This window comes from Pseudorca crassidens, chromosome 9 (genome assembly GCF_039906515.1).
Source record: "Pseudorca crassidens isolate mPseCra1 chromosome 9, mPseCra1.hap1, whole genome shotgun sequence".
Lineage (NCBI taxonomy): Eukaryota > Metazoa > Chordata > Mammalia > Artiodactyla > Delphinidae > Pseudorca > Pseudorca crassidens.
In genome coordinates this window covers 14,510,055-14,536,660 of record NC_090304.1, presented here as the reverse complement: position 1 = coordinate 14,536,660, position 26,606 = coordinate 14,510,055, and the positions used below count along the sequence as shown (strand labels likewise).

General features: G+C 40.6%; 1 protein-coding gene across 33 annotated transcripts in view; it reads right to left on the bottom strand.

Annotated features, from left to right (window-relative positions):
* The window catches only part of PHF21A (PHD finger protein 21A), a 189,951-nt gene that overhangs the window by 7,504 nt on the left and 155,841 nt on the right, over positions 1-26,606 (bottom strand). For 29 of the 33 annotated variants that reach the window (XM_067749275.1, XM_067749277.1, XM_067749276.1 and 26 more), the window contains 5 exons: positions 14,212-14,310; positions 11,245-11,296; positions 10,409-10,488; positions 9,879-9,939; positions 7,145-7,308 (listed from right to left, as the gene is read on the bottom strand). In XM_067749275.1, the coding sequence (XP_067605376.1) occupies positions 7,145-7,308; positions 9,879-9,939; positions 10,409-10,488; positions 11,245-11,296; positions 14,212-14,310 (456 nt within the window). Of the gene's footprint in view, positions 1-7,144; positions 7,309-7,382; positions 7,406-9,878; positions 9,940-10,408; positions 10,489-11,244; positions 11,297-14,211; positions 14,311-26,606 lie in introns of all 33 variants that reach the window. The other 4 variants (XM_067749281.1, XM_067749284.1, XM_067749282.1 and 1 more) reach the window with 1 other exon arrangement.

Below are 26,606 nucleotides of genomic sequence, written 5' to 3'. Positions count from 1 at the left end.
CATATCTTCCCTTCCCATAAAAATGATGATAGTGGCAACAAGATACATCCTAAAGATTAGTGACCGGCTGGGTCTTATATTACCAACTCCTTCTAGATGGTTACTGATCCCCAGGAAATGCCTGCCTCTCAACTGTGATTGTTTAATTAACATTGCTGGGGCTTACGCTACCCAGCAGCAAACACAGAGCCCTGTGTGTTGATTTTAATCACTGCCACTGTTGGGACACTGTAAAAGTAGAAGTCAATTATCTTTAAAGAAAATCCATTCCACTAGGTTTAACCGAGAAAGTTCTCAACATATTTAATGGTTTTAGAAAAGCTTTCTTTTACCTTTCGATTCCTGAAAAGAACAAAGTTTCCATTTTAAGAGGAAACCTGGCAAAAGCATTTAGTTGGTGATTTGATCCGAGTGGATCCTTCGGGTTCAGTCTCTCAAAGAAAATCATAAACCTCCTCAGCCAAAAGTCACAAAAAGGAAAAACAACATCTTTAGGGAAGACACTCACTTGCAGACCCACAATCATCTGTTCCCCAGCATCTGTGCATCGCCTTGCAAAGGATCCCTACCAGGAAGCCATGAGCTGGCAATACCTCGGCAATGCTTCAACTGAGGAAAACGGAGATAATCTTTGGTGCAAACAAAGTTTCTGACAGGGACTCCTGGTGCTCATTAACAGGACAGGTAGAAAACCTGTGTCAATCACTAATGCCAAAAACCAATGCTGAATCTTGAGAGCAAGACTGGGTCTGTAGCCACTAGCTATTGTCCAAGGAAGGAAACCTGCCCGAGAACTCTTCTATGACCCTGGTCCTCCGAAGATGACACTTCCTTTGTTGTTTCTGGAACCGTAACTCAGGATGTGCATACGGTATGCTTTTGCTCTTTGGAGAGGGGTAGACCTAATTATTAAGTACTAAGAAGCTTCAAGTTCAAGGGATTTTACCTGAAGATGATCCTAAAGACAAGCTCTGTAATTCACAAAAGAACTGGGATGTGCACAAAATGTAACTCTTGGTTTCCCTCCTCAAACCTGCTCATCTTCCAGTAAATGGCAGCTTTATCCTTTCAGTTGTTTAGGCCAAAACCTTTGGCTATTCTCTTTTTCTCACATCCCCTTATCTAATTCTGCTGGCTCTTCAAAATATATGCAGACCCCATCAGTTTTTTCCATCTCTACTTCCGCCATTCAATCGGGCCAAGTCATCGTGAGCTCTTCCCAGGATGACTGCAACAGCCTCCTAACTGGTCTTCCTGCTCCCATCCTATCCTCCCCACAGTCTCTTCTCCGTTGTCAGACACAGTGATCACTCTAAAATCCAAGCCAATTTTGCAAACGCCTTAAAAATAATAAATGCACAGGACAGATCATATCTTGGGTCACAAATCAAGCCTTGGTAAATTTAAGAAAATTGAAATCGTATCAAGTATCTTTTCCGACCACAACGCTATGAGACTAGATATCAATTACAGGGAAAAAGCTGTAAAAAACACAAACACATGGAGGCTAAACAACACACTACTAAATAACCAAGAGATCACTGAAGAAATCAAAGAGAAATCAAAAAATACCTAGAAACAAATGACAATGAAAACACGATGACCCAAAACCTATGCGATGCAGCAAAAGCAGTTCTCAGAGGGAGGCTTATAGCAATACAATCCTACCTCAAGAAACATCTCAAATAAACAACCTAACTTTACACGTAAAGCAATTAAGAGAAAGAAGAACAAAAAACCCCCAAAGTTAGCAGAAGGAAAGAAATCATAAAGATCAGCTCAGAAATAAATGAAAAAGAAATGAAGAAAACAATAGCAGAGATCAATAAAAGTAAAAGCTGGTTCTTTGAGAAGATAAACAAAATTGATAAACCTTTAGCCAGACTCATCAAGAAAAAAAAGAAGACTCAAATCAACACAATTAGAAATGAAAAAGGAGATGGCACAACTGACACTGCAGAAATACAAAGAATCATGAGAGATTAATACAAGGAACTCTATGCCAATAAAATGGACAACCTGGAAGAAATGGACAAATCCTTAGAAAAGTACAACATTCTGAGACTGAACCAGGAAGAAATAGAAAATATAAACAGACCAATCACCAGCAGAGAAATTGAAACTGGGATTAAAAATCTTCCAACAGACAAAAGCCCAGGACCAGATGGCTTCACAGGCGAATTCTATCAAACATTTAGAGAAGAGCTAACACCTATCCTTCGCAAACTCTTCCAAAATATAGCAGAGGGAGGAACACTCCCAAACTCATTCTATGAGGCCACCATCACCCTGATACTAAAACCAGACAATGATGTCACAAACAAAGAAAACTACAGGCCAGTATCAGTGTTGAACACAGATACAAAAATCCTCAACAAAATACTAGCAAACAGAATCCAACAGCACATTAAGAGGATCATACACCATGATCAAGGGGGGTTTATCCCAGGGATGCAAGGATTCTTCAATATATGCAAATCAATCAATGTGATACAACATATTAACAAATTGAAGGGTAAAAACCATATGATCATCTCAATAGATGCAGAAAAAGCTTTCGACAAAATTCAACACCCATTTATGATAAAAACCCTCCAGAAAGTAGGCATAGAGGGAACTTACATCAACATAATAAAGGCCATATATGACAAACCCACAGCCAACATCATTCTCAGTGGTGAAAAACTGAAACCATTTCCATTAAGCTCAGGAAAAAGACAAGCTTGCCCACTCTCACCACTACTATTCAACACAGTTTTGGAAGTTTTAGCCACAGCAATCAGAGAAGAAGAAGAAATGGAATGCAAATTGGAAAAAAAAGAAGTAAAACTGTCACTGTTTGCAGATGACATGACACTATGCACAGAGAATCCTAAAGATGCTACCAGAAAACTACTAGAGCTAATCAATGAATTTGGTAAAGGAGCAGGATACAAAATTAATGCACAGAAATCTCTTGCATTCCTATACACTAATGATGAAAAATCTGAAAGAGAAATTAAGGAAAGTCTCCCATTTACCACTACTACAAAAAGAATAAAATACCTAAGAATAAACCTACCTAAGGAGACAAAGGACCTGTATGCAGAAAACTATGAGACACTGATGAAAGAACTTAAAGATAATACAAACAGATGGAGAGATATACCATGTTGTTGGACTGGAAGAATCAACATTGTGGAAATGACTATACTACCCAAAGCAACCTACAGATTCAATTCAATCTCTATCAAACTACCAATGGCATTTTTCACAGAATTAGAACAAAAAATTTCACAATTTGTAAGGAAACACAAAAGACCCTGAATAGCCAAAGCAATCTTGAGAAAGAAAAACAGAGCTGGAGGAATCAGGCTCCCGGACTTCAGACTATACTACAAAGCTACAGTAATCAAGACAGTATGGTACTGGCACCAAAAAAGAAATGCAGATCAGTGGAACAGGATAGAAAGCCCAGAGATAAACCCAGGCACATATGGTCACCTTCTCTTTGATAAAGGAGGCAAGAATATACAATGGAGAAAAGACAGCCTCTTCAATAAGTGGTGCTGGGAAAACTGGACAGCTACATGTAAAAGAATGAAATTAGAACACTCCCTAACACCATACACAAAAATAAACTCCAAATGGATTAAAGACCTAAATGTAAGGCCAGACACTATAAAACTTTTAGAGGAAAACATAGGCAGAACACTCTATGACATAAATCGCAACAAGATCGTTTTTGACCCACCTCCTAGAGAAAGGGAAATAAAAACAAACAAAAGAAAAACAAATGGGACCTAATGAAACTTAAAAGCTTTTGCACAGCAAAGGAAACCATAAACAAGATGAAAAGACAACCCTCAGAATGGGAGAAAATATTTGCAAATGAAGCAAATGACAAAGGATTAAACTCCACAATATACAAGCAGCTCGTGCAGCTCAATATCAAAAAAACAAACAACCCAATCCAAAAATGGGCAGAAGACCTAAACAGACATTTCTCCAAAGAAGATATACAGATTGCCAACAAACACATGAAAGGATACTCAACATCACTAATCATTAGAGAAATGCAAATGAAAACTACAACGAGGTATCACCTCACACCGGTCAGAATGGCCATCATCAAAAAGTCTACAAACAATAAATGCTGGAGAGGGTGTGGAGAAAAGGGAACCCTCTTGCACTGTTGGTGGGAATGTAAATTGATACAGCCACTATGGAGAACAGTATGGAGGTTCTTTAAAAAACTAAAAAGAGGGGCTTCCCTGGTGGCGCAGTGGCTGAGAATCTGCCTGCTAATGCAGGTGACACAGGTTCGAGCCCTGGTCTGGGAGGATCCCACATGCCGTGGAGCAACTAGGCCCGTGAGCCACAACTACTGAGCCTGCGAGTCTGGAGCCTGTGCTCTGCAACGAGAGAGGCCGCGATAGTGAGAGGCCCGCGGACCACGATGAAGAGTGGCCCCCACTTGCCACAACTAGAGAAAGCCCTCACACAGAAATGAAGACGCAACACAGCAAAAATAAATATTAATTAATTAATAAACTCCTACCCCCAACATCTTCTTTAAAAAAAAAACTAAAAAGAGAACTACCATACGACCCCACAATCCCACTACTGGGCATATACCCTGAGAAAACCGTAATTCAAAAAGAGTCATGTACCACAATGTTCACTGCAGCACTGTTTACAATAGCAAGGACATGGAAGCGACCTAAGTATCGATCGACAGATGAATGGATAAAGATGTGGCACAAATATACAATGGAATATTACTCAGCCATAAAAAGAAACGAAGTTGAGTTATTTGTAGTGAGGTGGATGGACATAGAGTCTGTCATACAGAGTGAAGTAAGTCAGAAAGAGAAAAACAAATACCGTGTGCTAACACATATATATGGAATCTAAAAAAAAAAAAAAAGGCTCTGAAGAATCTAGGGGCAGGACAGGAATAAAGATGTAGACGTAGAGAGTGGACTAGAGGACACGGGGTGGGGGAAGGGTAAGCTGGGACGAAGTGAGAGCGTGTCATGGACATATATACACTACCAAATGTAAAATAAATAGCTAGTGGGAAGCAGCTGCATCTCACAGGGAGATCAGCTCAGTGCTTTGTGACCACCTAGAGGCGTGGGACAGGGAGGGTGGGAGGGAGACGCAAGAGGGAGGGGATATGGGGATATATGTATAAGTACAGCTGATTCACTTTGTTATACAGCAGAAACTAACACACCATTGTAAAGCTATTATACGCCGATAAAGATGTTAAAAAAAAAATAAATGCAGGTAAGAACCTTCAAAGGCTGCTAAAACCACTAAGTTTGCTGGGGAACTGGATATTTTTATAGACTCGTCACTATCTTCACCTAAGGAAACAGGCATCTTTAGGATTAGAGATATCTGATTGAGTCTATCTTAAGAGATGAAAGCTAATATCACCAACAATGGGACAGATGGACAACATGTGCCTCTTGTGATGCACTGAGAATCAGTGCATCATCAGGTATTTGGTGCTCCTACAAAAATGCATACCCTGAATCTATTCTTGAGAAAACAATCAGATCATCCAAATGGAGGGACACTCTATACAGCAACTGGCCTATCTTTTAAAAAATGTCAGTGTCACGAAGGACAAAGACAGGCTGAGAAACTGTTCCAGAGTAAGGAGACTAAAGACAAAACACCATAAAAATTAATGTCAAGAGTGATCTTGGGTTGGATCCTGGAGCAGAAAAAACAAAGTGCCACTCAGGCATTTATTGAGATAATTGGAGAAATCTGAAGATGGGCTGTATACTATACAAATAATGTTTTGTCATATTAAATTTCCTCAATTTCATAACTGCATTGTGGCTACGTCAGAGACTGTCTTTGTTTTTAGGAGATATACACGGAAGTATTTTGGGTGAAGATTCATGATGTCTTCAACTTCTTAACTAGATCAGCAAAACAAGCGTGTGGTGGTGGGAAGTAGCATATGTGGCGAAATTGTAACAATCGGTGAATCTAGGAGGAGGGTATATATTCCTTCCTTGTGTTGTTGTTGCAACTTTTCTGTAGGTTTGGAAATTTTCAAAATAAAAAGTGAAAAGTAACGTCACTCCTCTACTTAAAACTCTGGAGCATCTCCCATCTCACTCAGAGTAAAAGCTACAAGACCCTGCGAGACGGGCCCTGCCCTCTGAGGTCTCCTCTCCCACTGCTCCTGCCTGCCCACCAAGCCCTTCTTCTCTACGCCATATACACTTCCTCCAATGAGCAGGGCTTCTGCACTGCTGTTCCCTCTGCGTGGAATGCTCTTCCCTGCCCCAGATACTCCAACATACTCCATTCCCACCAGAGAGGCTGTCTCTTACCACTCTTCATAAAACAGCAACCTCCTGCTGTAACTCCTTATGCCCCTGATTCTGTGTCAAGTTTTTTTTCACAGCACTTATCATGACCTGACATTTAAATGTTCTTTTGCTTATCACCTGCCTCTGGCCGTGCAATACGAGCTCCCTGAGGGCAAGGAGCTGGTTCTGTTCCCTGTTCTGTCCCCAGTCTCAACAACAGTGCATGCTCAGCAGGGCAGTGCTCAGTATTTGTTGAGTGAATTCACCGCTTTGTAAGCGCTCATTTAAAAAGAGGGCACTAGTTTGCACTCCTGCAGCCTCTGGGGGAAGGGCTACTAAGCATCTGATGCTTTTTTCAGGAGCCTGTTTCTGACCAATTCTGATGAATAAAGTTGCTTTTCGGAAAAGTTGTCTTGAATTTTACTTGAAGCAGGAAACACGGACTGCTAGGCGAATGTACACCTTTGTTCATTATCCCCACCGCCCCAAACTGACGACAGACACCTGCACACCTCTCAGTTATACGACCTGACTTCCCCACCCCATCCCCCTTCCTGAGAACTCCTTCACCGCAGATAAATTCCAGACTTTGAAAACCCTGACTGAGCCTCCTAATGTGGTCTTTAATATGATTCTCAAGGACATGGCAGGACCTGGGACCCCAGCAGAAAGCTGCCTTACGTGGCACACAGTGTCCTGTAGGGATTACTGCTGTTCCAGGGTTAGTCAAGGAGATGCAACTGGTAAGGAGACAACATATGATAACGGTTTCCCCGATTTAAGCTCTGAGAAAGAGAGTGAGCTTTTCCCAAGTTACTTACGTCTGTGGAGGTGGGGCTGGGCAGGGACACAGGCTGAACAGGTGCAGGGAAAGTGAATGTGGTCTCTGTCTTTTCATTTTCAGGGGAGTCAGGATGACTGGATGGGGGGGATGTTGGGGTTAGGGCTCCAAACCCCAGCACTGCATTGTATTTTGGAGGACGACCTACAGACCGAGAAAAGGGAACAAAAGGGAAAAAAGGGGGAGGGAAAGAAAGGGGGAAAAATGATCTTACATACCTTTGGCCAGTGTTCCTCATTGGCTAGCATGGAAAAGGAAGTGAGGTAGCAGAGAGAAGGTTAATACAACAGTCCCAAAGAGAGGAAAAGAAGCAAAGATTTAAATGTCATTCGAAACAAATGCATGAGTGTCGAAGGGAGGATAAGAGAGCCTCAGAGAATGACAGGAGATACTGGGTTATGTTAAAGGTCTTCGCCTTGGGCAGATTATAGAGACGTTCCTCAACTATGACAATTTGAGATTTCTAACGGGAGAACAAGATATCAAAGCCCAACAGGAGCCAAGGCCAGGGAGAAGAATTTATTTTCTTTTTCCATATCTTTTACATATTGTCTCCTAAGGTTTTTCTGCAATCGTTATTCTTATAATAATATTAGTGATTCTCAGTTCCCACAAACAGACTGGCTGAGGATCTCTGCTTTTCCTCTTCTCTCCTGCCCACATTTTGGTTACTTCATTGCTTGTGAGGGTAGAGAAAGGCAAAGGGAGGAGGCAAAATTCAAGTTAACTATTCTTACCCCTTCTGGCAGAGCTAGGAAGACATATGTTCTGGGAGTAGCTGGAACCTAAGAGCTAAAAAGACCTTCTGGGCTTAACAGTGAATTTAAGTAAGTCTGGACTCAGATACCCTTCCCAGTTGATCAAAAATCATCTCCCTGCTTTCCATCACAAACATTCCAGTGAACTACATGTCTTAGAACTGGGGTGTTCCAAAGTCTCAGGAAAAGCCCTGTCATCAGCAACAGCTACCAGAAAGAGCTGATTTGAGCAGAAGCATTTTGAATCAAACCTCATGGCTACAGAGAATCTACAAGTGGGCCCTAATGCGTATGGGAAGTCCAGGTCAACCACTCTTGCCTTATGATATATCTAAGTCAGGGTCCTTGTCTTCTAAGGGCCAAAGGTCATAGCTTCTAAGCTGTAAGTGATCAAAAGTGTACGCCCAGCACACCATAGGCAAAAAAAGAGCTGGAGAGGTACACAACTGCCTACGAGCACTGGTGGATGGTACGTGGGATCATGACTTTGCCAACAGTTATAATTTATATTGGAATTATGCACAGGAGTCATGATTCTGTCAGATATTACACAAATATTACCTATCTGTGTTAAACCGGCACTGTGTGCAGTACAAAGACAGATCGTACTGGTTTGCCTTTTCTAGGGTATTTAGTGCTGCTAGAAGGGTAAGTGGAAGATAAATGCTCTTTGTTTACCCACAGAAGGCACGTCCTAGGCATTGTGAATGCAGGCTTTCATCCTCTGACCTTGGCAAGAGATGCCAAGGTCTTTCTGGCTCATTTAACCCCTATCCTCCCAGCAGATGCTGTCCACTAGCAGGTCAATTAACTGTGGCTTCTGGCTGGGGGCTCCTTTCTGAGGACTGTGTCAGAGGTCACTGAAACAACCCCAAACAAAATAAAACAACAAAAGATAACCCATGACACTGGTTACTGTGGCCCAGGAATCAATATGAAACAGTGACTTAGGGATACCCATCTAAATATGTTTTGGCTTCTTGAAGGAGGGGCTGATGAAACACTAGCGTGGGTGTGCTATCTCTCTGAGGGGAAGAGACGGTAACCACTGTACCACCGGTACAGTGCTAGCCCTCCCTAAGGCAGACAGAGGGTCGGGATGACCTCCTAAGCTTCCAATGGCTCTGAGATTGCTGTGCATACACAAAAATTAGCATGCTACTCCGCTCACTCTGCAACCTTTCTAGCCTGGAACTGTAATTCAAGGACACATTATCACGTGGAGAAAAGGACCTTGGGATGTATTACTGACATCAAAGAACCATTTCAGAGCCTTGTTTATAAGCTCAAACTCTGAGCTATTAAGACCTGTTTCGACCTGCATGGTGAAGGCAGTTGCTGACCTGAGAGTGAGGTGGAATGCCCGCCCTGGAAGGTCTGAAACTGGGGGACGGAGCTCTTTAGGAATTTCTGCTTTGGGAAGCCTGTTTCGACAGTGATGTTTTCTTCTTTAGTTGCAGGTGCTCTCTTCTCATAGATTCAAAATTCTCAGTGTGGCTACCTCTCTCCTTCCTGCAAAGTCTGCAGCTCACAGAAGCTTAAGAGTCGTGCTCTGTCCTCACTGGCATCAGGACAACTTAGACACTACTAAGAACGCCTTGGCAACACCAGTGCTCTGTTGTGCTCAATGATGCTAAAATGCTCCCTTTTACAGGGTGTTCTGTTCATTGTGCTATTCGTCAACAGCCTGAGGGGCCTGGGGCAGAAATCCTGCAATGAGCCATTCCCCTCAGTCAGCTTTGCCCAAATCCCAGGAAGGGGAGCTTTTGATTCAGTCTACAGAACTCTCATAAGAGATCTCACTCTCTTTTCCCCCCATTCTCAGAGAACAACAACAAAACTATATTCAAGGGATATAGGAGTTAGGCTCTAGGACAATGGGAGGAGGGAGGGGAAAGAAACACAACACAGAAAGCAAAAGCAACAGCAAGGGAGAGATACAAAAAAGGTACTCACCTCTCTTCCGGGTCCCAGGATGCATTGTACTGTTCAGGTACGTGACTGCGCTCTTCTTACGCTTTCGGGATTGAAGAAAGAAAGGTGACTGGTTGAATAACATGGTTACTACTAATCCCGGTACAAGCCAAAGACCAAGCACAGCATGCCCGTCAACATGCCAACTAGTTAGTGCTAGTCACCCAAAGGTCTCAGTGATAACTGGATTTATCGTATGTACTTGGCTCTGAAAGAATATTCCAGAGAGGTACGTCTCTGCTTCAGAAGAAAGTTGTGTTCAGATGACAGGATGAGTTAAATTTTTAAGGTAGGTTTGTATCTACTTAAACTTCAGGAAAAAACTAAGGGGGAAACAGCAAATAATAAAGATGAAATAATGTCCTCAGCCAGAGAAAAAGCCATCATTTTACAGAGCCGGCCAAGCACAATCAGGGTACTGCTCGTAAGCAGCTTTTCAGACGGGAGGTGCTGAGCAAGTCCTAAATAAAACTGGAGACGTGAGGGAATGGCCAAGTGCTGGCCAGGAATACCTCTGGCTCAAAGACCGCGCCACTGTACACTGGATTTGCTGTCGTTCTTCTTTTTCGTTCTTGCCGCTTGCTTTGGATTTCTTGGGAAAGCAAAAGGTCTGGATTAGAAGAAAGGTATGAAGGACCCCCCACAACGTAACCTCATCGTTTACTTATTGGGTTTCCCATGACAAGTTAGAAACGAGAGTAAGTCTCTCGGTTTCACTGCAGCCTCAGCGAAGGGAAGCCCGCTGCTGGGAGCAAACATGAAGGACCATCCACTCTCACCTCTTGGAAAGCAAGGCCCTGCTGTCCTACAGTGTGGCTCTCTGTGATTGAGAGCTTAACAGTAGACAACACTTGTAAAAGTTTCCTGATTTATTTTTAGATCACTGTAATATAGGTGTGGATGAACTTTACCCACAGACCTAGATTGAGTAATCATAGTTCACCATTCTTGAATTAAATCACTAGAACAGGTATAGCTTTGCAACTATTCTTGAGATTCCAATAATCTAGAGTGACTGAAAAATACAGACAAAGACTTGTCAGAGGGGCATTTGCTACTTTATGCTGCCAGGGAAAAAAAAAGTTTCTCTAAGTGAACGGAAGTCACCTTAATGCAGGCAACTAGGGAGCTTCCCCAGGACAGTAGTGTGGATAAATAATGATAGGAAGGAGAGGGGCTGAACATTACATAGAAGGAAGGTAAGTTTACTCCAAAAAAAGAGTCCATACTGGTTGAATCATACTCTGCTTGTGTTCCAATTTTCAGTTCTAACAATAAATCAAACAACATTTTCAAGAACAAAGCCCTGGGCCAGAAGCAAGGTAGCGCCATGAATATCTTCTCTTACCTTCTAGATGGTCATGTGTTACCAACCCCAGAGACACCATGAAGGCAAGTTTCTGTGCCAGAGAAACAAAAGAAGAATATACTTCAGTGTGGGTTCTCGCAAAGTCAGCTGCATGTTCCTACTTAGACTCCTGGGGAATGCCAGCCCAATGGCTGGTGGGTGAAAGGAAGCCGGGTTCAGGTGAACAAGGAGTGGGCACCCTCCACTCTCAGCAGCTATGGAACCGCTCTGGAAGCTTTCTGATCTTACAGGGATCAAAAGAGAAGGACTGGGGCCTATATCTTCCACTCTCTCAATGGCAGAAATCAGTATCTTGAATGACCTAAGTTTTTTCCAGAAAAATTCTCAAGGAGGGAAGAGGACTTCACAATTAAGAAACACACAGAGGGTTACAAACAGCCTCCCACACGACAAGCTCCAAATTCTAAGTACTTCATTTGTCACACCAGGTCAGGGGTTCTTACATTTTTGCTACCACTGATTGGACAATAACTCAAAGCTAAGTGAGTTTTAGGAATGACAGCAGGTGGTTCTGCTTAATACTATGATTTTTCAATCAACCATGGACCTACAAATTATAGAGTGCTTTCTCTCTGGCCACCACTCTCAGGGCTCCATCAGAAGCCAGACTGCTCAGAACACTGCACTCCAAAGCTGGAGCGTTAGATGCTTAAAAATGGAGAGAGCAACAGACTGATTACTGTTTTGCTCTTTGGTTGCATGTGGTCTGGAAAGTACGCCTTTATTTTCTGCTGTACCACTGCATGCAGCTGCTAAATATGCCAAATAACGTATCACCCATTCCTCTCGGTGACGAATAAGGAACATCATTAGTTGTCAGGAGACATAATCCCGCCACATAATTCATACCACAATTTGGTCTTTGAAAATCCTGACATTTTACCCTCAACTTTAAATATCATGGTATTCTGGCCTGAAGTGATAGGTTCAAGCTATTCGAGGTACTGAGTGTTTTATAAAGATAACCTTGAACAAGCCACTTGAGAACACAGACATGTCCTTTACTGGTATCCACAGAGTCCTGAAGAAATGTTCTGATTTTATTTCTTATTTCAGAAACTAGGGTGGGCACCTATCCTCCCGACAGCCAGAGTACTTCAGTAACGAAAAGCGTCTTGGACGTGCGGCCCATTTTCTACACTGCATCCATTTTGTGGCTGCCAATTAACTACGTTCCTAATTTTCACTATTCCTTCAAAACTTAAGATTAGAAGGCTGTCTACCAACTGTTCTCTGTTAATAAAGCAGTGTGTGAACTGACATTCAGATGCACCTTCTTTTAATCAAGTAACAGCATCCTTCTTGGCCACTCACACCCAACTCATCTTTGCCAGTCTAGATCAAGCTCATAAAAGAATTATTAAATGGAAAAAAATCTCTTCTGTAGAACAGATTTTCAGTGATAAATAGAATAAAAAGCTGTCAAGAACTTTTACCTTATCTATGTATCACACACATGCCAATAACTAATTTATTCCCTTTATGGCAGTGATTCTGTCCAATTAGAAATATGTGTTACTCCACATGATGCTACTTGCTTGCCCACACTGTGCCACTGACATAAGATATCCTTTAGTTTCTTGGTTTTTTAAAATAAATTTATTTATTTATTTTTGGCTGCACTGGGTCTTTGTTGCTGCGCGCGGGCTTTCTCTAGTTGCGGCGAGCGGGGGCTACTCTTTACTGTGGTGCACGGGCTTCTCATTGCGGTGGCTTCTTTTGTTGAGCAGCACGGGCTCTAGGTGAGCGGGCTTCAGTAGTTGTGGCACGTGGGCTCAGCAGTTGTGGCTCGCGGGCTCTAGAGCACAGGCTCAGTAGCTGTGGCACACAGGCTTAGTTGCTCCACGGCATCTGGGATCTTCCCGGACCAGGGCTTGAACCCGTGTCCCCTGCATTGGCAGGAGGATTCTTGACCATTGCGCCACCAGGGAAGTCCTCTTTTAGTTTCTTTTGATAAGGAAATTTTGCTAATTGCTGTTTTCCCCTCTCTAAGCCTAATACTTGTCATTAATTTTGCAGATTATAAGTTTCTCAGCAATATGCATGACTAGGACTTCTTTTAGGTTCAAGTTTTGGTCTCTTCTTTAAAGACAAATTAAAAATTAATTCATTTCATATCAGAAAGTATTATAATTTGTACTTGCTTTAAAAAAACCTGAACTGGCTTAATAAATCACTGCTTCAAAAAAATGACATGAAGCTTTGATGGCTTTATGCCACTATTTGACATGGTTTCATTAAAAAGAATGCACTGAGGATTAGAAGGAAATGGATTGCTGGTCTAATAAAATCCAACTATCATATATTCATCATCATATTACCTGTCCACATTTTTCTTTTATAGCTGCTTGTACAGAAGTATCAAACTAAAAAATCTCTTGCCTAAGGACATACAAATTCACATTCTATATTTGTACCACAGTTTTGTTTGCTATTTAAGTTTATAATTCTATCCTAAGTTGTAGTACAGATGCTAGTATTTTCATCCCTACTTTTATGCTTCAGTGAACTACTTATGAGCTACTGATTCATCTGGGATTTGGGGATCTAATGCAATACAATAGTAATAACAAAAATGCACGTGTAACAACTGTAATCGATAACACAGACCTTAACTGAGTGAACTGGACATCTTTTAAATGTTGGCTGAGACAAACAAAACATAATGATCATTAGGAATGCAGTGGGATACCTGGGGCAATGGTCACGAATCACACAAGTCTAACGCATGACATACGTATGAAAGGCCTGTTTGCCAGCTCACGAACACTCAAGACCACACTCTTAATCTGTCCCAGGCCAACCTGATTTGGCAATAACATTACTGAATAGTGAGAAAGCACAAGACAAGGATATCAAGTGATTCAGGGAGCAAGTGTCCCTCATGATGCCTGTGAATAAGTCGCATCACATAGACTGAGCCATGCCTTGGAGGGCTGGGCCTACCTGAGGGTTCTCCTCCCGTTTTGGTTTGGGTGCAGTAGGTGGAGTGACGGTGCGGCTCTCCGTTTGTTTCTCATCTGTTTCTGTGTGGGATTTAATTGTCTAGAAGAAGAAAATTAAATGAAACTTCAGAATTCACTTTTTTATTAAAAGAATAAAAGCAAACATAGTTTGACTGTTGCCAACAAGAAAGAAAAGAACATACTCAAATTGGAAACATATTAATAAAGGAGATAATACGGACTTCATTGTAGAAGGGGGAAAAAGTAAAATGGAAGGCCCCAGTTGAAATGATTAAATTGCATGACTAGAATAGCTATGAATCTATAAATACAACAGTCTATTTCAATGTACTTTAGGAGGCAGGGGTAGTTTCCCAGAAGTCAGTCCATTCTTGTTACATATGGGTCAAGCTCTAGTTCATAGCATGCTTAGGATCTGAATGATGTCCAGAAAAATCTTAGATACACACTTTTCTATTTCAGAACAATTCTAATCACAATCTAAGAGAGGTTGCAGAACTATCCTTACTTGGGATATTTAAAACCTGCCTATATCATCCATTAGAGGAGAGATGCAGTTGCCAAGGAAAGGCCATCTTGTAAAGGGCTGCCATCCTGATTACGGCCAAGCTCATCTTCCAGATGCGTCCATTCAAACAAAAGAAACACCAGTAGCATTACCATCTTCAGACACAAATGGCAGCTAGCAAACTAGTAGACTGGGTTTGCATTACTATTCTTATCTTGACCCAATGGCTAATTCATTTTATGAAACCCTCTGTAAATACTGAAATGATATTAGAACAGTGGATATAAAACTATAAACATAAACCTAATTTACATTTTCAAAATTAAAAACCATGCAGAAAAGGATTATAAGAGACTACTACAAACAACTATATGCCAATAAAATGGACAACCATGAAGAAATGGACAAATTCCTGGAAAAGTACAATTTTCCAAGACTGAACCAGGAAGAATTAGAAAATATAAACAAATCAATCACAAGTAATGAAATTGAAACCATAATTAAAAATCTTCCAACAAACAAAATCCAGGACCAGATGGCTTCACAGGTGATTTCTATGAAACATTAAGAGAAGAGCTAACACCGATCCTTCTCAAACTCTTCCCAAAAACTGCAGAGGGAGAAACACTCCCGAATTCATTCTATGAAGCCACCATCACCCTGATACCAAAACCAGAAAAAGATATCACAAAAAAAGAAAATTACAGACCAATATCACTGATGAACATAGATGTAAAAATCCTGAACACAATATTAGCAAACAGAATCCAACAGCACACTAGAAGGATCATACACCATGATCAAGTGGGATTTATCCCAGGGATGCAAGGATTCTTCAATATACGCAAATCAATCAATGTGATACACCACATTAACAAATTAAGGAATAAAAACCATATGATCATCTCAACAGATGCAGAAAAAGCTTCTGACAAAATTCAACACCCATTTATGATAAAAAAACTCTCCAGAAAATGGGCATAGAGGAAAGCTACCTCAACATAATAAAGGCCATATACGACAAACCCACAGCAAGCATCAGACTCAATGGTGAAAAAGTGAATGCATTTCCACTAAGATCAGGAACAAGACAAGGATGTCTGATCACTCTCATCACTCTTATTCAACATAGTTTTGTAAGTCCTAGCCACAGCAATCAGAGAAGAAAAAGAAATAAAAGGAATACAAATTGGAAAAGAAGAAGTAGAACTGTCACTGTTTGCAGATGACATGATACTATACATAGAGAATCCTAAAGATGCCAAAAACTAATCAATGAATTTGGTAAGGTTGCAGGATACAAAATTAATGCACAGAAATCTCTGGCATTCCTATACACCAACAATGAAAAATCTGAAAGAGAAATTAAGGAAACACTCCCATTTACCACTGCAACAAAAAGAATAAAATACCTAGGAATAAACCTGCCTAAGGAGGTGAAAGACTTGTATTCGCAAAACTATAAAACACTGATGAAAGAAATCAAAGATGACACAAATAGGTGGAGAAATATACCATGTTCTTGGATTGGAAGAATCAATATTGTGAAAATGTCTCTACTACCCAAAGCAATCTACAGATTCAATGCAATCCCTATCAAACTACCAAAGGCATTCTTCACAGAATTAAAACAAAAAATCTTACAATTCATATGGAAACACAAAAGACCCCGAATAGCCAAAGCAATCTTGAGACAGAAAAATGGAGCTGAAGGAATCAGGTGCCCTGACTTCAAACTATACCACAAAGCTACAGTAATCAAGACAGTATGGTACTGGCACAAAAACAGAAATATAGATCAATGGTACAGGATAGAATGCCCAGAGATAAGCCCATGCACATATGGGCACCTAATTTACGACAAAGGAGGCAAGAACATACAATGGAGAAAAGACAGCCTCTTCAATAAGTGGTGTTGGGAAAACTGGACAGCTACACGTAAAAGAATGAAATTAGAACACTACCTAACACCATACACAAAAATAAACTCCAAATGGATTAAAGACTTAAATGTAAGACCAGACACTATAAAACTTTTAGAGGAAAACATAGGAAGAACACTCTTTGACATAAACCACAGCGAGATCTTTTTTGACCCACCTCCTAGAGTAACAGAAATAAAAACAAAAATAAACAAATGGGACTTAAAAGCTTTTGCACAGCAAAGGAAACCATAAACAAGACAAAAAGACAACCCTCAAAATGGGAGAAAATATTTTCAAATGGAATAACAGACAAAGGATTAATCTCCAAAATATACAAACAGCTCATGGAGCTCAATGTCAAAAAAACAAACAATCCAGTTAAAAAACGGGCAGAAGACCTAAATAGACATTTCACCAAGGAAGACGTACAGATGGCAAAGAGGCACATGAAAAGATGCTCAACATCACTAATTATTAGAGGAATGCAAATCAAAACTACAATGAGGTATCACCTCACGCTGTCAGAATGGCCATTATCAAAAAAGCTAGAAACAATAAATGCTGGAAAGGGTGTGGTGAAAAGGGAATCCTCCTACACTGTTGGTAGGAATGAAAATTGATACAACCACTATAGAAAACAGTATGGAGGTTCCTTAAAAACTAAAAATAGAACTACCATATGACCCAGCAATCCCACTACTGGGAAACCATAATCCAAAAAGAAACATTCACCACAATGTTCACTGCAGCACTATTTACAATAGCCAGGACACGGAAGCAACCTAAATGTCCATCAACAGATGAACAGATAAAGAAGATGTGGCACATATATACAATGAAATATTACTCAGCCATAAAAAGAAACAAAATTGACTTATCTATAGTGAGGTGGATGGACCTAGAGTCTGTAATACAGAGTGAAGTAAGTCAGAAAGAGAAAAACAAATACCATATTTAACACATATATATGGAATCTAAAAAAAAAAAAAAAAAAAAAGGTACTGATGAACCTAGTTGCAAGGCAGAAATAAAGAGGCAGACATAGAGAATGCACCTGATGACATGGGGTGGGAAAGCGAAGCTGGGGTGAAGTGAGAGTAGCATCAACATGTATACACTACCGAATGTAAAACAGTTGGCTGGTGGGAAGCAGCAGCATAGCACAGGGAGATCGGCCTGGTGCTTTGCGATGACCTAGCAGGGGTGGGATAGGGAGGATGGGAGGGAGGCTCAAGAGGGAGGGGATATGGGGACATGTGTATGCATATGGCTGACTCACTTTGTTGTACAACAGAAACTAACACGGTATTGTGAAGCAATTATACTCCAATAAAGATCTATTAAAAAAAAAACACAATGCAGATGCAAATGGTCTTTTTGTATGGCAACAAGTAATTAAATAAATGAGAGTGAAACTGTCTGATTATTGATGAGTAGGAGCCAAATGAAAGACTGGCTCTACAAACAGGATATCAAAATTCTCAGAAATCTTTATGTTGTGAAATATTTTACTAGATCTGAAAAACTAACATAATCACTTTATTTTTTTCACTTTATTTCTTGGCCATGTCCATATTTTCCTTCTGCTTCTCATATTATTACTTTAGGAAAGTGTTAAGTATCTGTCTTATCAATACTGTGGCAACCACTGTCCTGGGGCATAAATGCTACCTTGTACTTTTTTTTTCTCATCAGGGTCCTATCTTATTTCCACCTCCAGACAATATAAGCTACTTGAGAGCAGGATTGTTCTACACGCTTTTGCACCCCTTTGTGCCCAGCACAGGGCCTCACCGTAGAGCAGGTATGCTGTAAAGAGACGTTGATCTTCTGAGTGGGGAGTATGACCTACCAGAAGAATCACTTGCTTTCCTCTCTCTCTCACACACGCTTTTTTTATTAACCAAAAAGGACACATTTCCCCCATAAAACAAACCACCAAACACACCTACAAAGGAACGCAATGGGAAAGTAGTTTATAGTGACATTTTTAAGGTCCTGGGTATCCAGGAAGCTTATTTCATAGCTCCGTGAATTGGAAGAACAGGAGTCTGACAGGGGAGGGAGAAGAGAAGGTCAACTATAAGGGTTTGCTGCTCCATTCCAAGGCTGTGTGATGTCCCTGGGGGTCTCTTACTTCCATCTCTAGGGCTGAATAAGCAGGCAGTGGTGATGCCTCCAGGGAAGATCAAACCAATTCCTCTTCACTAAAGAATTATCCAGGGTTCAAATTTTCTCTCACGCAGAAGAGTACAATTATCTCAAGGTTGGATAAAGAATACCAAAAGCACCCAAGAAAATAAAGATAAAGCAATTGCTGGTGGCGCATTGGTTAAGAATCCGCCTGCCAATGCAGGGGTCACAGGTTCAAGCCCTGGTCCAGGAAGATCCCACGTGCCGCGAAGCAACTAAGCCTGTGCACCACAACTACTGAACCTGCACCTAGAGCCTGTGAGCCACAACTACAGAGTCCGCGTGACACAACTTCTGAAGCCCGAGTTCCTAGAGCCCGTGCTCCACAACAAGAGAAGCCACCGCAATGAGAAGCCCATGCACCGCAACAAAGAGTAGCCCATGCTCGCCAAAACTAGAGAAAGCCTGCATGCAGCAACAAAGACCCAACACAGCCAAAAATAAAATAAATTTAAAAAAACAAAAAATGTATTAAAAATAAAGCAGAACTCCTTAAAAAAAAAAAAGAGAGATAAAGCAATCGAAACAATGGGGAGGTGTCTTTCTCTCATGGACCTTCTGCTCCAGGGGAAGCCAGCTGCCATGCTGTGAACAGCACTATGGAGGGGCCTATGAGGTGAGGAACTGAACCTCCTGCCAACAGCCAGGGAGAAGTGAGGACCGCTGACAACCATGTGACTGAGTTTGGAAGTGAATTATCCAGCCCCAGTTGAGCCTTGAAATGACTGCAGTCCTGACCAACTAGTTTGAATGCAAATTTGTGAGGGACCTTGAGCCAGGACCACTGAGCTAAGATGCAACCTGATTCCTGACCTCAAAAACTGTGAGAGATAATAAATTTTTGTTGTTTTAAGCTGCTTAAAACAAACAAAAAACATTAGGGTTTGACATCACAGAAAACAGGGAGTTTTAGAATCAGTGCTTTCACTAAAGCAAACATTAAGCTGGCAGAAACTGACAGAATCAACTTTTTAAAACTCTGGAATCCAATAAAAAACTAAGAATAACCGGGGGGGGGCCACTTACTGAAGAAAGAGGCTGCTAAATTTTATTAAGAAAGTAGTTTTCCTTACCTACCAACAAATCCATCCCTTAGTTCAACAGAGGCTGTGGAGATGGTAATCTGTGTTCCTGGTGTGGTTTGCGGAACCTCGTTTTCAACTTGTGGCTGTGTATTCTGACCTGTCCGGTAATCCCCTAAGGACTGGTGCAGGCTGACCCTTGTTTGCCCACCCAAGGCTAGAGCGGCTTTCCAGGTGCCATCTGATGAAAGCATCTAAAGACATATGTTACCTGTAGTTACCTGGTGCAAAGGATGGGAGGTGGAGTATGCAGCAGACAGACCCAAAGGTCTAGGAAGAAGGAGGCTGAGGAGGAAGATCCTTGGAGGAGTAAGGGCTTTGAAGGGCTATCACGTGTACTGGGGAACCCCAAGTGCACTGAGCATTCCCAGGGCTAGATGCATACTCAGAAAAGAGCTGAGAGAACCCTAAGCTTGTACCTCTGGCTGATCTTTGAGCTCTGTCCAAGAAAGAGGTGAAGTCTAAGACACAGTTACAGGTGGCCTGGCTTAGCATTGAAGGAATGCCCCCTGCTCAAAGCCAATCTGCAAAGACCAAGAAAGGGTTTTCTGTTTTTATTTTCACTTACTTATTACTACCTTTTTCTTCTTTTTGGCTCCAGTTGTTTAAGTAAATCTAATAGAACAGAAATTTCAATAACCACACATGACAAGAAATAGTATTTGCAAAAATAGTTTGGAAAAGGCACTAAACAAACAACTGCAGCTCTCAACAATTAACAGCAGTAAACCCTGGGGTAGGAGGAGAACTGGGGTAGCAGTCAACTGCCTTAAATATGCTCAAAGAGCTAAAAGAAACCAGGAACAAAGAACTAAAAAAATTCCAGAAGAGGGCTTCCCTGGTGGCGCAGTGGTTGAGAGTCCACCTGCTGATGCAGGGGACATGGGTTCGTGCCCTGGTCTGGGAAGATCCCACATGCCGCGGAGTGGCTGGGCCCGTGAGCCATGGCCGCTGAGCCTGCGCGTCCGGAGCCTGTGCTCCGCAACGGGAGAGGCTACACCAGTGAGAGGCCCGCGTACCGGGAAAAAAAAAAACATCCAGAAGAACAATGTCTCACCAAAAAGAAAATGTTAATAAAGACATAGAAATTATTTAGAAGAACCAAATAGAAATCTGGAGCTAAAAAATATAATAGCTGAAATGATAAATTCATTAAGGGGTTCAGGCAAAAGAAAGAATCAGTGAACCTGAAGATAGGATAACTGAAATTTCCAGTCTAAGGAGCAGATAGAAAAAAAGAATGTAGAAAAAGTACAGAGCCTAAGAAACCTGTGAGACATTGTCAAGCATACCAACATATGCATTATAGACTCCCAGGGGGAAAGGACAGACAGAAAGAAGCAGAAATATTTGAAGAAATAACAGCTGTAAACTTCCCAAATTTGATGAAATATATGAATCTACAGGCATACCTCATTTTATTTATTTATCGCACTTCACTTTATTGCACTTTGCAGATACTGCATTTTTTACAAACCGAAAGTACGTGGCAACCCTGTCTCTGTGTCAAGTTTTGGTAATTCTCACAATATTTCAAACATTTTCATTATTATCATACTTGTTATGGTGATCTGTGATCAGTGATCTCACTGCAAAAAGATTATAATGTGATAAAGGCTCAGATGATGGTGAGCATTTTTTAGCAATAAAGTATTTTTAAATTAAGGTATATACATTGTTTTTTTGACATAATGCTATTGCACACTCAGTAGACTACAGTATAGTGTAAACATAACTTGGATATGCACTGAGAAACCAGAAAATTCATGTGACTACCTTTATCTGCTTTATTGTGGTGGTGTGGAACTGAATCCACAATATCTCCAAGGTACGCCTGTACACATCCAAGAAGCTCAGTGACCTCCAAGTAGGATAAACTCAAAGACACTCATACTGAAACACAGTATAATCACACTGTCAAAAGCCAAAGAGAGAATCTTGAAAGCAGCAAAAGCAAAATGATGCATCACATGTAAGGGTCCTCAATAAGATTAACAGTCAATTTCTCATCAGAACCAGAGACCACAAGGCAGTGGGATGACACATTTAAAGTGCTGAGGGGGCTTCCCTGCCGGTCCAGTGGTTAAGACTCCACACTTCCACCGCAGGGGGCACAGGTTCCATCCCTGGTCAGGGAACTAAGATCCTGCATGCTGTGCAGCACAGCCAAAATAAATAAATACACAATTAAAGTTCTGACAGAAAAAAGACTATTAACCGAGAACTCCATTTCCTGCAAAAAGCAAAGGGAGTTCACTGCAAGTAGACCTGTCCTAAAAGAACTCCCTTTAGCGTTCTTCAGGTTAAATAAAAAGATCCTAGACAGTAACTTGAAGCCAAACAAGAAAAAAAAACTCCAATAAAGGTAACTACATAGGTTAATATAAAATCCAGTATTACTGTATCTTTGATTTGTAACTTTTCTTTTTGCTTCCTATATGATTTAAAAGAGAAATGAATGAAAAAATTATAAATATGTATTAGTGGCCACACAATATATAAAGATGCAATGTGAGACCGTAACAACATAAAAGGGGGCTGGCCAGAGCTGTATAGGAGCAGAGATTTTGTATACTACTGAAGCTAAGCTGGGATCAAATTAAATTACATTGTTAAAAATTTATGAATGTTATCTATAGTCCCCATGGTAACCATTAAGAAAATAACTAAAACATACAGAAAAGGAAATGAGGAGAGCATCAAAAAAGTACATACACTGGTGTAAAAAAAAAAAAACACACACACACAAAAGATGGCAGTATTGGAGGAACTGGGGTCCAAAAAAGACATAAGACATGTAGAAAACAAAGAGCAAAATGGCATAAATCCTTGCCTATCAGTAATCACTTTAAATGTAACTGGATTAAACTCACCAATTAAACAACAGAGAGCGGCAGAATGGATTAAGGAAACAAGATCCGGGACTTCCCCGGTGGCGCATTGGTTAAGAATCTGCCTGCCAATGTAGGGGACACGGGTTCGAGCCTTGGCCTGCGAAGATCCCACGTGCTGCGGAGCAACTAAGCCTGTGCACCACAACTACTGAGCCTGCCCGCCTAGAGCCCATGCTCCGCAACAAGAGAAGCCACTGCAATGAGAAGCCTGCACACTGCAATGAAGAGTAGCACCCCCTCGTCACAAGAGAAAAGCCCACACACAGCAACAAAGATCCAACACAGTGAAAAATAAATAAATAAATGTTAAAAACAAAAAACAAAAAAACACAAGATCCAACAATATGCTATCTACAAGAGATACCTTTTAGAGCCAAAGACATAGAAAGGTATCCATCAAAGGATGGAAAAAGATACTGCACACAAATAGTAACCAAAAGAGTACAGAGATGGCTATGCTAATATCAGACAAAATTCACTGTAAGTCAAAAACCATTGCAGGAGACAAAAAAGGTCATTATATATTGATAAAAGAGTCAATTTATCAAAAAGATATGACAATTTCAAATATATATGCACCAAACAACAGAGTCTCAAAATATATGATGCATATACTGACAGAATTGAGGGGAGAAATACACAGTTCTGTAATAATAATTAAAGACTTTAATACCTCACTTTAAATAATGGAAAGCACACGTAGAAAGAAGATCAATAAGGAAACAGAGGACTTAAACAACACTATAAACCAACTAGACCTAAGAGACATAAAGAACAGCCTACTCAACAACAACGGAATACACGTTCTTCTCAAGTACACATGAAACATTCTTCAGGATAGACCATATTTTAGGCCACAAAACAAATCCTAATAAATTTTAAAAGACTGAAGTCATATGAAGTATTTTTTCTGATGACAACAGAAAGAAGCTAGAAGTCAATATAAAGGAATACCAGAAAAATTTTAAGTATGTAGAAATTAAACAACATACTTTTATTTGGCTGCGCCGGGTCTTAGTTGTGGCATGCAGGATCTTTGTTGTGGCATGCGGGATCCTTTTTTCTTTAATTGCAGCATTCGGGACCTTTAGCTGCAGCATGTGGGATCTAGTTCCCCGACCAAGGATCGAACCCGGGCCCCCTGCACTGGGAGCGTGGAGTCTTAGCCACTGGACCACCAGGGAAGTCCCTAAAAAACATACTTTTAAACAACCAGTGGAACAAAGAAGAAATCACTAGGGAAACTTTCTATCTCCCTGAAGAATGAAAATGAAAATAAACATACCAGAACTGATGAGATGCAGTGAAAGCACTGGTCAGAGGGAAATTTAAAGCTGTAATAGTCTGTACATAAAAAATAAGAAAGCATTCAAATCTAAATGCTTATAACCTAAATAACCTAAATTTATAGCTTAAGGAACTAGAAAAGAAGAACTAAACACAGAGCTAGCAGAAGGCAGGAAATAATAAAAATTATAGCGGAGATAAATGAATTGGAGAATAGAAAAACGACAGAATTAACGAAACCAAAAGTTGATTCTTTGAAAAGATCAACAAAATTGACAAACCTTTAATAAGACAGAATAAGGAAAAAAGAGAGAAGACACAAATAACAAAAATCAGAAATAAAAGTGGGGACATTACTACCAATCTTATAGAAATAAAAAGGATTATAAGAGAATACACTGATCAACTGTACACCAACAGGTTGCCAAGGGTGACTGGATTGGGGAAGGGATGGAGTCAGAGGCTGGGGTTAGCAGATGTAAGCTTTTATGTATAGAATGGATAAACAACAAGGTCCTACTGTATAGCACAGAGAACTATATTCAATATCCTATGATAAACCATAATGGAAAAGAATATAAAAAGGAATGTATACATATGTATAACTGAAGCACTTTGCTGTACAGCAGTAATTAACACAATACTGTAAGTCAACTATACTTCAATTAAAAAAACAATCAGATAACATAGATGAAATGGATAAATTCTTATAAACATACAAATTACCAAACTGACTCAAGAAGAAATAGAAAATGTCAACAGACCTATAGCAACTGAAGAGACTGAAACAGTAATCAAAATCCTCTCAAGGGCTTCCCTGGTGGCGCAGTGGTTGAGAGTCCACCTGCCGATGCAGGGGACACGGTTTCGTGTCCCAGTCCGGGAAGATCCCACATGCCACGGAGCAGCTAGGCCCATGAGCCATGGCCGCTGAGCCTGCGCGTCCGGAGCCTGTGCTCCGCAATGGGAGAGGCCACCAACAGTGAGAGGCCCACGTACCGCAAAAAAAAAAAAAAAAAACCTCTCAAAAAAGAAAAGTCCAGCACCAGACAGCTTCTCTGGTGAATTCTACCAAACAGTTAAAGAATTAACACCAATCCTTCTCAAACTTTTCCAAAAAATAGAAGAGCAGAAAACACTTTCTAACTCATTCTATGAGGCCAGCATTATCCTGATACCAAAGCCAGACAAAGACACCACAATAATAGAAAATTACAGACCAATATCTGTCATGAATATAGATGCAAAAGTCCTCAATAAAATACTAGCAAACTGAATCCAACAGCATATTAAAAGGATGATACACAATGACAATGTGGAACTTATCCTAGGAATGGAAGATATTTTAAAAAAAATCAATGTAATATACCACGTTAATAAATGAAGGGAAAGAAAAACGATACGATCATCTCAGTTAATGCAGAAAAAGCATCTGTGAAAATCTAACACCCATTCATGATACGAACACTCAGAAAACTAGGAACAGAAGGGAATGTCCTCAACTTTATAAAGGGCATTTATGTGAAACTACAGCTAGCATCATACTCAATGGTGAAATACTGAAAGCTTTCCCTCTGAGATCAGGAACAAGAGATGTATGCCCACTTTCATCACTGCTATTCAACATTATAGTAGAAATTCTAGCCAGAGCAATTAGGCAAGAAAAAGAAATATAAGGCATCCAAATTGCAAAGGAACACATAAAACTATTTCTTTTTGCAGAGGACATGATCTTATATATATATAAAATCCTAAAGAATCCACAAAACAACTACTATAGCTAATAAATGAATTCAGGAAAATTGTGAGGTACAAGATCAACACAAAAACCAGCTGTATTTCTAATACATGGTAATTCATGATAGCAATGAACAATCCTAATAGGAAATTAAAAAAAAACTCAATTTACAATATCATCCAAAAGAATAAAATACCTAGGAATAGGGACTTCCCTGGTGGTGCAGTGGTTAAGAATCCACCTGCCAATGCAGAAGACATGGGTTTGAGCCCTGGTCCAGGAAGATCCCACATGCCACAGAGCAACTAAGCCTGTGCGCCACAACTACTGAGCCTGTGATCTAGAGCCTGTGAGCCACAACTACTGAGCCCATGTGCCACAACTACTGAAGCCCGCGTGCCTAAAGCCCATGCTCTGCAACAAGAGAAGCCACTGCAATGAGAAGCCTGCACACCACAATGAAGAGTAGCCCCCGCTCGCCACAACCAGAGAAAGCCTGCACGCAGCAACAAAGACCCAACACAGCCAAAAATAAACAAATAAAAAATAAATAAATTTATTTAAAAAAACAAAAAGATAACCTAGGAGAAAATTTAACCAAGGAGGTGAAAGACTTGTACACTGAAAAGTATAAAACACTGCTGAAGAAATAAAGAAAACCTAAGTAAATGGAAAGACATCATGTTCAAGGACTGGAAGACAGAATATTGCCCAGATGGCAATACTATGCAAAGCAATCTACAGATTC